Below are 17,673 nucleotides of genomic sequence, written 5' to 3' on the forward strand. Positions count from 1 at the left end.
GTACTTTCACCAACTGAGTTATGGATGGTATATTTCGACATGGGTATACTGATCAACTTTAATATTTTTATTTTTTTATTGTGGCTGTCAGAGTTTGTTACAGGATTTTATTGTTACCAATTTGTTTCCCCATGAGTAAATGAAAAGACAAATGGTAGTGAAGAAATGTTGTCTACTACCAACATTTCGTCTAAAATTACACAAGAAACATTTCTCTTTTCAACACAAGAGAGACAATTATACCTCTATTTTTCTTTCATTCAAGTTGTTAAGTTCTTTCACATTCAATTCTATATTTATAATTCAAAAAAATAAATATTTTCATTAGAAAAATGCATGTTTATAATAATAACAAAAACACTATTTTACCATATAATAAATGATGTTACTTATTTCTTTATATATTGTTGAAATTTGCAGTATTGACTGGATTTATTGCAAATATGAGTAAATGAAAAAAGTTTTATAATTCATAGAGAGAGAGAGAGAGAGAGCTGTTATTTTTAACTTTCTTTATAAAATTGGAACTTATATACAGGAAGAAATTATTATAAATTCAGAAAGTGGTGTAGATTAAAGCAAAGTCCTGTTATAAATATATGAATATTAAATTTTTTTAAATTTAATCCAGAAGTACTGAAATTTTGTGGGGGCAGAGAGAGGTTTCAGTTTATTTTTTATAACCTTTTTTCATAAAATTCTTTTTCTGTTTGATAGAATGTGGTAATACTTTGATGTAAAAGAAAGAAATTTATTTTCCTTTCACAGAAATGTGGGTTTAAATACCAATCAGATTTAGCATTTTTCATGTCTCACAAAATTCATTCTTTTTGTTTAAAAATAAATAAATAAATAAAATCAAACATACTATAAAAATCCAGGTAAGCATTTACTACAACTGTGAATAGTATATTAAGCTTTCTTATAAGCCATTAATTTTTATTTCTTATTATTAATAATATTAGGTATGCCGGAAGTCAGCTTAACTGGAATGAAAAGTGATATCAAAGTGGCATTACAAAATCTTGGTGATAATGTTTATCGTGCTACATATACTCCGACTATCCCAGGTGCTTATCTCCTTAATGTTATGTGGAATGACAGGTAACATTTGATTTTTGTTTTTCTACTTATTATTTTTTATTTAATCATTAATGATTTTCTTTTATTGTAAAAGATGATTTTAAAATTTTTCATTTGTTTAGGAAAGGCTTTTTAATTATTAAAAAGTTCTTTACTCGTAAATCAATAAATCCTCATTTTGAAATTTATGGAAAATCAAAATTGTTCACAAAATTTTCCTTTCAGGATTTAGAAAATCCATCCAAACCAAGATAAAAAAAATAATAACTTATATCTTTTGTGGTGGTCCAGTTTGTTATAAAGAATTTGATTCGCGTATCATTTGATGAAAATTTGCCAGGAATAGTGGAAAGTTAGTGCATCATGGGAAAAAATAGCCCATCATTACAGTTTATTATTTTAGCATTCTGTAGTCAACATGGCAAATTGGTCAGTGGAGCTTCTCTCCTGTGCGTACCTTTATAGAATGAAATAGTACAATACAAGTCCAGAGAATATATCGATTACATTTTCAGATCATATTACTTGGTTCTGTCCCATTAAAGAATACCAAATTTCTTAATGTAAACAGTTTAAAACTATTGGAAACATTACTTATTATCTCATTGGTACTAAGTATGTGACACATACTCTGGAAACATTAGAGCAAGGTGAGATATTCAGTGACAATAAGTCCAGCACATTCTGTCCGGCAATAGTTTATTGCTTTAAATGTCTCTCACAGATGTTGTGTCCATGTATAGCACAGCAACATTCATCACTTTGTATTCAAACAAAATTCAGGTCGTACTAGAATTAAAACCAAAAAATAACCTCATTTCCCTACAGTTTTGTAACATAATACTAGACATTGATCAACTGTTTTGAAAAGATTTATCTCTGATAACATTCATTTTTATATATGGGTATTTATATTTAAAAAAAACAAAACTATCATTACTGGCATAGTAGGCAACCTGAATAGCTGTGAAAAACCCCATTACATAGCACTAAGGTAACAGTTTGGTATGAGATCAGACCATACTTTTTTGATAAAAATAATCAAAATGTAACAGTAACAGCAGCTTGTTATCTAGAGATGCTTACATTACTGGAGTTTCCTGATAAAGAAGAAGAAGAAATTACACTATTTTCAACAATGCAGTGGCACTTAGATCTCAGTATTCAATGAAAATTGTGCGTGTATTTTTTCTAGGTTATATAATTTCAAAGTTTGGAAACATCAGTTATGCAGTTAGGTCTCCAGACTTAACGGCGCCAGATATATATATTATTTTTTTATGTATTTAAAGTTAAAGTTTAATTATTATCAAACCAGAAAATGTCCATTAGCTAAAGAAACACATTATTGTTAAGGTAAGGGAACTAAATTAGGGACTAAATAAGGGAAAAGGGAATTAATTTTCTGTAACATGCCATGGATGAATTTTTTCACATAATAATTGAATGAAAGTTCATTGCTAAGGTGGCTGTTTAATTGATACCATTTATCTGTATATTAGCTTGCAAATAATAAACTTCCTATCATAATAGGAAGTTTTTTTATTTAATGACTTGAAAAAAAATATAATTTTTTTTTCTTCATGTCATTTACTCTCTCACTAATTGTAAACAGGTTTGAAAACTTCACTTCCCGCTGAGGTGCCCAATATTTAAATAAACAGTAAGCTCTTACAAAGAAGAAAAATTATTAACTAATAAAAGTTTTCTAAAAGTGGTTCACTGCTTACCTGTGCCTTTAGTTATATGTTTGTTAAATGTTATTACCATATATTACTCGTCTAGTTTTTAATTTCAACAAAAAGTGAAGGAATGTAGATGAGAAATGTTAAAGAAGCATACATAGAAAAATATTTTGAAAAAACTATATTAATATTGTTGGATAAAAAAAAAGATTATTCATTTATACAAATGGGTGATCCATGGAGTTTGTGAACATAAATTATTCAACACATTTTAAGGGTTAATAAAAAAATGAACAAAGCAATGTAGCGTACGTTGATTTTTTTATGTTAGTATAGGTACTAGAATGAACATGGCAGTGCAATGAAACAACAGAGGGGATCGTCAGTTGAGCAATGGGTACCATGCAAGAGAAAGCAATTTTTGCATACTATGGTTTCAAGAAAATGGATGTGTTATTAATGTTCATAGACGTTTGTTTGGAGTGTGCCCATGATCCTCCTAATAAAGATTCTACTAATCATTGATATCAGCAGTTTAAGGATACAGGAAGTGTAGTATACAAAAACATTGCTAACAGACCTCCCATCTCCAAGGAAATTGTGGATCGAGTTAGAGAAACTTTTAGGAGAAGCCCAGGGTAAATCAACTCATCAAACAAGTTTAGAACCGGGAATACTGCAATCAACTATCGTAAAGGTTCTGTACAAGACCTTAAACTCTACGCACACAAAATTTAGTTGATATTGCAATTGAAGATAGTGATGAACTACGCTTTACAATTTTGGTATGGTCATTGTAGATAAAATGAACAAATATATGGGTTTTTAGAAAAAGTAATCTCTAACCTTTTATATTATTCCTGGTCACATTAACCATTATAATTTTCAGATTTTGGGTTGCAAGAACACTCATGCCATTCGACAAATACAATGTAATAGCCAAAAAGTAACATTTGGTTTGCATTCACTATTTATGAAATGATTGGACTGTTCTTCTTTGAGCCAATAGTTATTAGCACTAGTTATCTAGATGTTACAGAAGTATGCAGTACCACAAATTGAGCATCAGAAACCCAACATTTATTTCCAACAAGATGGCACACCATCACACTGGGATTTATACATTAAGGACTACATACATGAAAAATTACCTCAACGTTGGCTCGACTGTAATGGACCAATTCCCTGTTCACCTCAATCCCCTGATGTTATGCCAGTCAATTTCTTTCTTTTGGGATTTGTCAAAGACAGAGAGTATGCAATGAAGTTTGTCAACGTCAATGAAATAAAAAGAACAATTGAAATTGTATTTAATGAAAAAACTCAGATATTTTTCATAACGTGATATTGAATATCATCTAGACATTTTTGTTCCACAAAAGGTGCTAATGTGAACTTGTTTGAAGTTAGTTTGAAGTCATTATAAAACGTGATACAAGTTAGCCCTACTTTTTTAAAATTAAAAAATATATTTATGAGAGGTACTTAGATAAATATTGTAATCCATTGTAATTATAATTACACTCATACACTTTTTGTATCACTGAACTCTTTACTTTAATGTTATGTCTGTCTTTTGTCCAGAAAGTTCTGATTTCAAATCCAGTCCCTTGGCATTCATTTCTTGTCATAAAACAAGATTTCAGTGTAAGTTTATCAAGGTTTCAGCTTACCAGTTTCTAGTAAACGAATGTAGATCTGTACTAATCTCTCCAGTAGTACCATTTTATAATTGTATTTCAGAATTTGGATATTTAAAACTTATATACTTTTTTTATAATGAAAATTTTCAGTAAATTTTTAATCGTTTATGAATTGTAAGTAAAAATTTTATGAATTGTATTTCAGGCAAGTGAAAGGTTGTCCCCTTAAAGTAACTGTCACAGCAGTTTGTGATGCTAGTAGAGTAATATGTTCTGGCGACGGATTGGGTGTTGGTACTGTTGGTAAAGATATTCGTAGTTTTATTGACACTCGAAGGGCTGGACCAGGTAATAATGATTTTTAATAATAATTAAGAATTTCTTATTATTAGCCATCCTGATTATTTTTTAGTATTACTGGTGTCAAATTCTAAGCAAGGTTTTTTTAGCTTTTTCAGGTAGAGCAGAATATAAAAATACAAAGGTTGTTTAAAATGTAACAGTTATTCTCCCCAAATCTACCAACAAAAATATTGTTATCTTTCACAACTAAGTGGAGGGAAAATTATGATTCCTCTTGTATAAAATAATATCGCACAGCTTTAGAGCAGAGTGACAAGTTATAAAAATCAGGCATGACTTAGTTTATGTTTTATCAGTCTGAAAAATAAAATGTGAAATTCATGAAATGTTAATGCAAACATTTAGACGGGATATCTCAAATGTATTGAATTTATGTTAATCTTGATTTTAAAGTTTTCAGAATAGCCATTTTTAATCTATATTTAATGAATGATTTGTCAAAAAGATTGGTCCAAACAATAATGAATAAATTCTTTATTGATTTTGTTAGCGTGAAGAATGATTATTATTGATAGTAATTATTATTAGGAAAATCAGCAGTCTTCATCAAGCCTCAAAAACAAGAATTCGGGTTGACTTTCAAGCAGAATCATTGTCCGTGGTGGGAGTGCAACCCTTATGTACAGATATTACTGTTATTTTTTGAAATCATTTTGGTTCCATCACTGACCTTGCTCCCTTAACTTTCTTTTAAAAAGTTGAAATAATGCTTTAGAGGAGTAAGTTTACTCTCAGTGAAGAATTGAAACAATTTGATAGGAATTTCTATAGAAGCATTCAATAAATTTATTTACTGTTGAAAAATAATTCAGTTTCAGCAGTTATAAAGAAAAATATGTAAATTAATTTTTATGGTTTTCATCAAATAAATCTTGTAAATAGAAAAATATATGCAATGTTTTGATGATTCTCCCCCTTAAGAATACTAAATTAAAAAGCATTATTAGGTATACATGGTTCCCATAGGCAGGAGATGGGTAAATGTCAGGAAATATAAATTCAGTCAGGAATTTAAAAAAAAAACCAGAAAAGTCAGGAAAAATTGCAAAAGGTTTGCACAGAGAAATGCATTTTTGTTATCGAATTAAGATTATATTAGTTATTAATAAATTATTTTTTAAATAATGTCATAATATATTTGATATACTTTCCCAGCATCGGGAAGTGGCGACCCAAATCACCCAGAACATTGCAACTATGTGCTTCAAGTGTGTCCTGTTCTTGCTTACATTCCCCAATTATTCTTTTGTATTAAAGGAGAAATATTCCAAATTGTAGTTAATTTTTTACTGTTGAAATTTTAATAAAAAGTTACCATTGAAGAATTTAAAAGTTGTAACTTTACTTGGAATTTCTCTCAAACCACTGTGATTTTTTTTTTTGTATTTTAGGTAATCAGTTGCTTTTAAGTGGCATCTAAAAAGACTGTTTAATGATCATTGGTTAGATATAAACTAACATCCAGAATTCAGTCTGTTGAGAAGAGGTAAGAGATGTGTATCATGTTTTTTGTAAAAACATTTTGGAGTGGGCAATTTACGCCAAAAGGCAATGACTTCACACAATAAATAAAGCAGCATAATGAAATAATTAAGATAAGGAATTCTCAGTCTTCTCTGAAAAAATGTTTTATCTTCCAGTGGTACTTCAGCTCAGCAGACTACAACTTTGATCAACAATTGAAGCAATTAATTTATATGTTTTGTCAAGGATTACGTCTATAACTAGGTTAATAATATATGGAATAATATTTGATTTGAAGGTAAATTATTTACTGCTTTTATTAACATTGATGCATCATATATAACAAGAATTGGATACACCTTAATATTGTATGCAGTACTAGAGTAACACATGTTGAATACTTATGAATTTTGTACCAGGAAAAGACTTTAAAATATGATCTATCTTACTGTGGATAAATTGTAATTGCAGGTAGTATAATACATTTTTTATAAAAAATCAAATTTTTAAAGATCTGTGAGCACCCGGAATTTTTAATCCCTGAATTGAAAAGGAAGATTAAATTTTCGTAGTCATTTTTTTATTACATTTCTCTTTTTGTTGTGCTTCTTATAGTGTCAAGATTATATTTAAAAATGATAACTTCTTTTTGTCTTTTTTTTTCAGGTGAATTAAGTGCTCATTGTGTCGGACCTCATAAAGTTGCATATTGTGAACTGTATGATCACAGTGATGGTACATTTACATTAAATGTTAAACCACAAGAAGCTGGAAGGCATACTTTAACTGTAAAATATGGAGGTAATTTTGTTTATTTGATTCTACCTTATTTCTTGGCTGCTTTACAGTATTTTGTAAAAATAAAAAATAATTTTCCTTTGTAGAGTTGTGTTATACAAATGATTTTATTAAAATAACTTAATTTTATATGTTTTTAATTACTTGTTCTTTTCTGGATTATTATGATTATGGGTTTTAGTTGATTTATAGATAACTATGCTAACCTAGAGTCATTTGGAAAGTTCTCACCATGACAAAGAAAGTGCAAAATTTTTCAGAAATTTTTTGTTCTGAATTTTTATTTATTTTTTGTTTTGCCACCTTGCAGTACAGTAAATTTAAACAGACGACTTTCAAAATTTAAACTCGGTATAAAACAATTTATCCAACTCAAAATAAATGGTTGTATTAGCTTTGATCTCATCATTTGAAGTTGAATCTTTGTCAAGCGAGCTTGGGCAGACTTTCTTCATTTAGGAAGAGGAAGTAATCATCACTGTGAGACAATACTGGTCAATATGGCACATTTTTTTTTTTTTGTCAAGCACTTCAAAGCGTATGTACATCATGAAGTTTTTCAACAATAACCTGATAATATATATGTACAAGGCCATTATCATGGTAAAAGAACACTTTCTTTTTTGTCAGATCCAGAAGTTTAGTCTGAATAGCACCCTTCAACTGATCCAGTAATGAAGTGAAATACTCCTTGGTGATGGTCCTCCCTTTTTCCAGGTAATCTATGAACACCTAATCACAAGAATAAAAAAACACATAGCCTTTACCTTTCATGCAGATGGAACCAGTTTCACTTTCTTTGGTGCACTTTCATCTGCTCTTACCTGTCATTTGTTCTTCGATGTTAATGGTGAATCCATGGTTTGTATACTGATACATAACGTTGAATAAACTAGCAGAATCATGTTTAAATAAATCAAAATACACTTGAAAAATATTTAGTCAGATGTGATTTTTGGTTAACTTTTTCATACCCAAAACATCATTTAAAATGTAGTGGACACGATTTATCTTGAGATGTTTCCAATGTCTTGTGTACTTTGAGTCAGCAATCATTTAATATGGCATTACTGATTTTTTGTGATGATTTTATCAGTCAGCATTTTAGGGTCCTGAGTGTTCATCATCTAAATAGATACACAACCACATTTAAATTCAGTAGTCCACTGTTTATTGCCAGAAAGTACAGGAAGAATCCTCTAAAGTGGAATCTAACTCTTTTTATATGTCCATCGGGATAAATCTTGTAAAACAAATTACATAATAAAAAATATGTAAAAATAATTTTTAAAACGCCACTCTTAAATTAAACGCTCTAAAAAGTAAAAAAATAATTTTAGGACGGTATCTCAGAATGGATTTGACAACAAACTTTAATTAATGGTGATATGTAAAATTATGTAAAAGTCATAGCTTCAAATTAAAAATTTGATGTTCTTGCCTGTTTTTTCATATGTGTGATGAATGGCCTAAAGAGTGGGATGCAAAGATTTGTACTTTGACATGAGCACCCCACTCTTCAGACCAATCATCATGCATTTGAAAAAATTGGCAAAGACATCAAAATTTTAATTTGAAGCTGTGAATTTCACATAATCTTACATATCTCCATCAAAAAGCTTGTTGTTAAATCCATTCTGAGATACCATCCTAAAATTATTTTTTTAATTTTTAGTGCTTTTAATTTAAAAGTAGTATTTTAAAAATTATTTTTACATTTTTTTATTTTCTACTTTTTAGTTTTCATAAGTTTGCACTTTACAGCTGTGCTGGCGCACAGGTCTCAACGATCGTTTGAAGTTTTCATGCCTGCAATTTTCAATACTGTAGACAAGACTATAGACAACTTTAAAAGTGCATATATCTTAAAATGTATACTCATATACACTTCAAACATCACAAACAGCACAAACATGAATAATTCTTTCACTAAGAAAGTATGCATGTAAGCGAGATTGCATAACTTCAGGGGATACTGTAGGTTTGTTTAGTGCAAGGTTGCATAAGTTCAAGGGGAATTTTTTTAGCAACTTGAAAATGATTCTAAAATGTGTTATCAGAAGCAAACTTAAATGCAGCAAAATTTCAGAGTGAATGGAAAAGCAGAAGTGCTTCAAAATTTGATTGAAAGGTTCCGTACAATGAATCTCACATTCATAGTCCAAGAGCAAGTTTATATAAGAGTTGTAAAAAAATCCCCACTTTTTTCTGTATCAATAATAATTTCTTTTTCCCTTTTCAATTTGTAAATACCATCTTCATATTTTGATTGATATATTTTTATTAGAAGTTTTTTTTTATTTACATTTTTATTTTATTAAATTTAAATTATTAATAATAATAATAACTGTACATTATTTTATTATTAATCAATGTTTAATATTTTTTTATTACAGGTGTAGATGTTCCTGGATCACCATTTGTATTACGTGTAAGTGGTGCTCCAGATGCTAGTAAAGTACGTGTTTATGGTCCTGGTATTGAACATGGTGTACTGGCTACATTTCAAAGCAGATTTATATGTGATACTCGTGGAGCTGGTGCTGGGCAATTGACTGTTAGAGTTCGAGGCCCTAAAGGTGAACTGATCATTTTGTATGTTAATTTATTTATTTGGGTTGTGTCATTGTAGAGTTTTACTGATGAGCTCTGTGAGCTCGTACTATAGAAGCAGCTGTCTGACTTGTTTGATGTGTTAACATGGTGTCTCCAATAGAGGCAGGGCAGTGAATGACACCACTTCTTAAGTTTGTATCCAAGGGTAAGAAAGTAGGAGGAGGTTAGAGGATGAGGCTGCCTCTGATTGGAGTAATTTTATACGTTAGCCCTATACTCAAGAATGCATCGATATTATTTTCTCGTAATTAAAAAATTTTTTTATTTTTTTTATCAGACCTCGTATAGTATATTATTATTATTTAATTTTAATGTGCGTTAATTACAATGTAGACATTATATATTATTAAGACCAAATTACATTATTTTTTAATTAAAATGTTATTTTCAACTGTTTTTTTTTATAGGTGCTTTCAGGGTAGAAATGCAAAGAGAAAGCCAAAAAGATAGGACAATTTTGTGTAAATATGATCCGACTGAGCCTGGTGACTATCGTGTTGAGGTAAAATGGGCCGGCGAACTTGTTCCTGGATCACCATTTGTGGTTATGATATTTGATACCCAAGAAGAATTAACAAGATTTTTACAAGTAAGTTATTGTAATTGATTGTTTGTCTGTGGTTCAGACAGTTTATGCTCTCTACCACAGTAAACTAAATTTTATGCAAAGATATTTATATAAATATTTACACAATATTCAGTTAAATTCTAAAGGCAATTTTTGCTACTCATTAAGCTAGTTTGGTACCCATCATGTGCAACCTTTTTTTGTGCAGATATTCAATATGGTGTATTGAAGTATTATAGTTTTTGTATTCCGGTTTCATTTTGGATCTCTCACACTGTCCTACAACAGTCTTTGTTGAATACCATGGCAACAATAGCAATCCTTGAGTTGTCTACAGTAGTAGATGGTCAGCCAGATCATGGCTTGTCTGCTGTACTCCTGCTCTCATAATCTTTTTATGTCAAAGCTGTATTATGGTGCTGCAGTTTATAATATCATCACCCAACCCTTCTCATAACAATTGACAAAGTATCTGCACAGTATTTTTTAAAGGTTTGATTTTTATGTATATACTTACCTTGAATTTTATTATTTGCCTGATGTTCAGACTGCAATGACATTGTTACACACTTAATAAACCCTGAACATTCTGTATGATCTACTTCATGACCCTTTAGGCTGTATGCGTTACTTTTGGGACACCACTTGTATAACGCATGAAATAATGTTAAATAAAGTAAATATAGTAGATATAAGAAATTACTATAAAATAATTCACAATTCAAAAGGCTTTATTGAAAATTACTTGGATCACAAATTTATGTACATATTCACAAGATGCAATTCAGGTTTCTCTTTTAGGTAGATTTCATAAGAATGCTACCTATTGTAATGCGTACCATGATTCGACTTCTGGAAAATTTTGACATATTTTTGCGTTTCACATCTCCCAGACCCAGAAATTACCATCAGCTCAAATGTTTATATATACATTTATATATCTATATATATATATATATTTCACTTTCTTGTGGACACAATAACTGCCATAATTTTGCGCCAATCACTTTCAAATTGTTCCTTAAAAATAACTCGTCCCAAAATAACGGTCAAGTTTGTTAACGGCCAAAATCAGACCATGGTGGTGGATATGGGGGACTTTTTCGAAAAAGCAAAATATCACTATAACTTTTTATTAAGTAAAATATCGAATTTGTACTATTCTTTCGATAAGGGTATAAAACTTATATCTAAGTAAAGATTTTTGATATCACCAACCATTGGCCCAAGGGGTGGAAAAAATAGGGTTTTGAAGACAAAAAAAAAACATAAGGCATCCCTTAATAGGCACAGTATCAAATCAGTTTAGTGGTTGTTAGTCCTCTAAACATTACCTAAAACTTTCCTGAAAAAATGTTTGATATGACCAACCCTTATGGCAAGGGATGACCAAAATGTTGGTGGAATTGTAAGAAGATGGGGCTTGTGTTGATAAATTTGAAGTTTTTTTAAATTCATCACAGAGTAGTATTTTCTTGGTAAAACAAAATCTTTTAATTGGATTTTAGATTGGTAGAAAGATTATTTAAAATGGTTGGGTAATTTATTATTCAAGCCTTTAAAGGGCTGTAACTGAAATTTCATAGATAAGATAATAAAATGAGCTAGCTTGCATAAAAATTTGAACGTGATTGATCCAGTGTTTTTAAAACAATTGATCGAAGACAATGCACATAACAGAAAATTAAAAGAAAGATTTTTTGTTCTCTCCATGCAAACATTTCTTAAAAAATAAAAATTTAATATTATATCATGTAACATAATAACTATAATCTAAAAGGTGGTTCAGTTTGATTTGAAATCTGATAGACTTATATTTTTATCAAACCTCAAACCTCAAACTCAAAAGCTCATGATTTTCTTCATTGATCATAGTAATTCTCGTCAAAAGATTTTACAGTATTACATTTCAAAGTGTCTTTTGTTTTCTCCTATTATCATTTATTGTTGTCCTTTTTTTCATTTCATTATCAAATAGTATGTTTTTATAAAAAAAATATATTTTTTACGAATTTTTTTCTAATCCTTGAATATGTATTTATTATTGACAGACTTTTTTTTTAAAGCAGTACTTGGCTGTGTTATTCTGCTTTTAGTTTAAAAAAATTTACTGGAATAAAACCAATCAACAAAAATAAAACTAAAGAGGATAAATTTTTATATGTATTTTATAAAACCTGACAAAACTTTCTACAAAATATTTATCTTCAAAACTTGATTACATATCACATTTAATTTGATAATATAGTTGCTATCCAAATACATTGTTTGATGAAAAAAATTATTATTTATAATAAATTAATTTATTTATAAAAATGTACTTTTCTTCTTTTTCTAGGGCAGCCAGTCTCCTAATTCAGATTTATATGGAAGCGTCGCGTATTCAACAAGCTATGCACATATTACGCCTTAAAACAAAACTTTATTTTTATTTTTATCAATGTATCAGGAAGTGTACGTATTGAAACAAATGAAATTATATATTTTTCAATTTATCCATATATGTATAATTATTTGTATTATAATTCACATTAGAGTATGAATCTTGGAGAAAAACTACACATATACTGAAAAGAAGTTTGTTTTAATTATCATAATTTATTTTGTAATTTTCCATATTTTCCGTCCATTATAAATTACTTTTTTTTATTATTATAAATTAGTCTTCAAGAAATACTTAATATTTCATAATATAGGATCATAGAAAAAATTATTCAACATCTCCTTGTTTTTCACCTTATAATTGTTATTTCTATCGAACAGTTTGTACTATATGTCAAAAAATATTTACATATATCTTTATACACATTGAAAAATTACAGAATATGTATATATAATTTATGGATATTTTTAGTTTTGCATTTATTGATAAAGTATCCCAGACAATTTATTATTTAATATATTTCGTTTTTGTAAAATATAAATACATATTTACTTAATTTATTAAATAAAGTATTATTTTATATTCTATATAAGTTCCTGATGAAATATTTAAAATCTGGGTTCTACTTTCAAAGAATCAAACTAATAGATTGTTCAAGACAACAGTTTCAAGTAACTGAGCTATTTCATTGTTAAAACTACTTTGCCTTTGGTAGATATTAAAATGGATAATGGAAAAGCTATAATTTTTACACAGATAATTATTTTTTGAATCCTACAAAAAAAAATGACAGACAATCACATCTGTTGAAACTTTATTTGTAACATTTACAATCATTTTTGCATGCACAAACATTACGACCAATGGAATATTTAAATGGTTTTTTTTTTTCATAACTGTTTCAGTAATTTATTATACAATTGTTCTCTGATGAAATCTTAGTTTTTATGCAAACTGTCTGGACTAAAGGTATGAAAAAGTAATAGCCTATATTTAGAAAATCAGTCGTTATCTCTTTAACATAACCTCAGTTGACAGGAATCTCTTCAAAATTTGTTATGTATACTCTCAAGGTCAGTGCAATATGTATACACAGGCAAGCCGACTCACAGTGCAGTTCTGATTGAAACTCCACTAACCAAAGCATACATTGAACCTTTTGTTGGGTCCTCATTTCAACTGACCACAACTATATTGTGAGTTGGCTAGCCTGCTATGCATTCTGTTGATCTGAGAGTATACAGAATAAATCTTGGAGATATTTCCTGTTGATTGAGCCTATGTTTTAAGAGATTACAACAACCCGCCAAGTTGGTCTAGTGATGAACTTGTCATCACAAATCAGCCGATTTTGAAGTCAAAAGTTCTAAGGTTCAAATCCCAGTGAAGGCAGTTAGTTACTTTTATATGGATTTGAATACTAGACCATAGATTCTGGTGCTTTTTGGTGGTTGGGTTTCAATTAATCACACATCTCAGGAATGGTCGACCTGAGACTGTACAAGACATTTCATTTACATTCATACATATCATTCATTCTCTGAAGTAATACCATACAGTGGTTCCAGAGGCTAAACAGAAAAGAAAGAAAAGATTGCATCGACTGGTTTTTCTGAATACTGGCCATTACTTTTTGGATACCTCTGTTATTAAATCTGATAATTATTAAAACTAAAGTATATAACCTTATAACCAAAAAAAAACTTATTATGTATGGAGTTTTTTTTTTTTAATTTAAAGACTTGCAAGCTGTAGAATAGTTACATAAAATTATTTAATTTATAAAATATAATTAGGTTTTTAATTTTTATTGATCTATTTGTTTGTGCATGCATACATGTAAATAATATATGAAGATCTATCTATATGAGGAATCAAATTAATTTATATTATTTTTGTTATTAAGATTTAATTATTGTAGTTTTTTTAACTATATAACAAAATTATATTTTAAAATAATGAATACACTTCTGTTTCTTTTAACTAACTGATTAAAATAAGATTCCGTAATTGTATAATGTAATTATATTGTAGCATAATGTACGTTGTCAAATATTCTTTAATTTAATATATTTATTTAATTATCAAACTGATTTCTTTTTTCTTTTTATTCATCAAATAATTTGTTACTCAAAACATTTTCACGAGTATTCACCTTAAACAGTAAGCAAAATTTACTATTTCACTGACAAATTATTTTTACATTTTGTATTCAGAAACTTACAATTGTTTATGCTTGTCAACCAATTTTTAACAAATTCATCATAACCGTTAAGCGAAATCACACGGAATATCAGTTTTTTAATACACATTAACATGTTCTGCTGTAGAATAGTAATGGAATAAAATAAACTCAAGAAAATATAAATAAGTTATTCTTATCAGTAATATAATAATGCATTATATAGATCATGTCATATAATTCACACTTCAGAAGCATTGAAAATTATTTTGAGCTCATATTTATGCATACGTTGGACAGGATGCAAAAAATTCAGTGTTTTTATTTTTCAATCAGTAATTAATTAAAAATTCATCAGTTGTACAATATTTTTATGTAAAAGAAATTCTTTTAAATATACTTTACATAATTGGTGGGGATTTTTTTAAAAATAATTTAGCAATGAAAGTATAATAAGGCCCTTTCTCGTAAGCTGAAATATTGTGTTGAGTTATAAAAAAATAGTTCCATTGTTTGATTTGGTAGGGATACACATATTATTTTTTTAATAGTGACAATTCTTTTTAGCAAAGATTGTATGTTCATAAAATATAACCGCAAAGATAACTTAACACATTTATTCTTCTAAATATCAATCTACTATGAGTCGTACCATAATTTTGACTATGATCTAACTGCCCCTTTTTCTATCTTAAAAACTCATTCTGATTTTTTGAGGGAACTCCAAATGATGACATCCATAAGACCAAAATACGCATAAGTATAACAAATATTTAATAATGTTGTTTGTCAACCTTAGCATTTTAATAAGGTGCTTTGAACTAAAACAGTATAGTTTGATTTTGTTACAAATAATTCCAATCTCATTATCCCAAAAGTACTTGTCATCTAATTAAACACCCAGAGATTTCATTTTATGAAAAACAGAAATACTATCATTATTTTTGGGAATTCTATACACCCACTCACCAGTATTGTATCTACCTGAGAAGTTATAATGCAATTGTCCATATCTGAAGTTAGGTTATTACAATGTATGCAGTGAATAATTTTTTAAACTGCTTTATTATAAATTGTAATTCCTTTTAAACAATTGTCTTTAGATTCACTTGTATAGTCTGCATAGAAGGTTTCAACCATTACTCTGTTTTTAAGCTGCTGTTTAAAACAAAATTTCACAGTCTGTTTCAAGAAAATCCCATTATGCAAGGGAGTTACTGAATGCTGTTGCATTCTGTATGCTTTTTTTAATAACTTACTAACACATGTTTTAAAAAATTATCATTTGCAAGAAAGTTGAGAAGTCTTGTATGGTATACTGTTGTTTAATATTTCATCAAATATGTTTTTCAGCTTACAAATTTAAGAGATCACATTTTATTGTGTTGAGCGCAGAATAAACATGTGACTTCTTAACTAACAATTTCATAATTACTTTTGTTAGTTACCATGTATTTAGAAACTTGACCTTCTCAAAAAATGCACAAGCAATGATTATAGGCCAATTATTGTTGCTGATGTTGATCATGTGGTGAACAAAAGTCCACGGAGATTGTTAAAAGAGCAAACTGGAACGGTTACCATAAAGCCTTCCCATTACAGTATGATGCTGACACCCTTGGTTCAAATTACTTCTTTTATATATCTGGTACTCAATATGCTAGTAGATATATACCAAACACATCGAAGGCATCCCTCCATTCCTTGGAGGAATGATGATCGCCAACACTATTAGGAAATGATGGCAGGAACTGCGTAAATTTAACCGTAAACTTACAGATGAACATCTGAATTTGTACCGTTAAGGCTAGAGTGGTATGTCACTGGGTATTCTTAGATGCTAGGAAAGAGTCATGGATTAGAATTACATAGACACCATCTCAAACGCAGAAATAATCTATTCTCAGACTTATTCATGAAGAAAAATTGTTACGTCATCTGCAGTCGCAACTAAGTTGGAATCCTCATATTTCAACAATATTCAGAAATATGAGATGCAGATGAAAATACTACCGCTTAACGCTGGTGATACAATCGGTGAATTAAATGCTCCCTTCACAATGAGTTGTGACACCTCCCATGCACCTGACAACATTCATTTCAGTATGCTCTCATATCTTCCCCGTTTCGTACTACAACATCTATTGTGCTTATATAAAAGTCTGTTCTCTGCACAAGTCTTCTCATCTGTCAGGTTGGAAGCCATTTTCATATCAGTTTCTCAGCTGACTTAAATCTGGTAAAGACAAAGCATGCCCCTCAAGCTACTACCCTATCTCCTTGACAAGCATTTTGTGCAAACTGAGGATTGTTACAAATAATGCCAATCCACAAGCTTTTGTAAAACTACATGCTTACATTGCATTTAGAGAAACATGACTTTACACCACCAGAATAGTGTGATTTTTGCCTAGGAAAATCTTCCATTGATCATCTAGTGTCACTGAAAACAGCTGTCCAAAACACTTTTTGCTCCACCAGTGCCTTGTCACTATCTTCTTTAAGATAAGGAAGACATACGATGTGGCCTGGCGATGCAGTATTTTAAACACCTTTAAAGAATGGGGAGTCATGGGCAATACACTTGCCTTTATATTATGGGTCTCTTAAATGACTGATCTTTTTCTGTTCTTGTTGGATACTCTGTGTTGAGTAGCATCATCTTAGAGAATGGAATGCCTGATTCTGTGTCAAGTAGCATCATCATGGAGAATGGAGTGTCTCAAAGTACCTTAAATCCCACCTGTTTGCTATAGCCATCAACAGTATTACTAAATGTGTCCAGCTACCTGTTTCATGTTCTTTATTTATTGATAATTTTGCTACGTATATCACCTCCCTTTCAACAGCCATAGCTGAGAAACTGCTACAGAATTTCACCTTGAAGC

General features: G+C 29.5%; 1 protein-coding gene across 1 annotated transcript in view; it reads left to right on the forward strand.

The window, feature by feature from the left end:
- jbug (filamin-type immunoglobulin domains fbug) overlaps window positions 1–12,717 on the forward strand; it is a 302,727-nt gene extending 290,010 nt beyond the window's left edge. Inside the window, exons 42-47 of the mRNA XM_075380319.1 lie at window positions 966–1,104; window positions 4,617–4,759; window positions 6,905–7,039; window positions 9,433–9,615; window positions 10,060–10,241; window positions 12,559–12,717. Of these exons, the coding sequence (XP_075236434.1) occupies window positions 966–1,104; window positions 4,617–4,759; window positions 6,905–7,039; window positions 9,433–9,615; window positions 10,060–10,241; window positions 12,559–12,633 (857 nt within the window). The 3' untranslated portion in view covers window positions 12,634–12,717. The remainder of the gene's footprint in view (window positions 1–965; window positions 1,105–4,616; window positions 4,760–6,904; window positions 7,040–9,432; window positions 9,616–10,059; window positions 10,242–12,558) is intronic.
- The last annotated feature ends 4,956 nt before the right edge of the window (window positions 12,718–17,673 follow it).

This window comes from Lycorma delicatula, chromosome 12 (assembly GCF_047948215.1).
Source record: "Lycorma delicatula isolate Av1 chromosome 12, ASM4794821v1, whole genome shotgun sequence".
Lineage (NCBI taxonomy): Eukaryota > Metazoa > Arthropoda > Insecta > Hemiptera > Fulgoridae > Lycorma > Lycorma delicatula.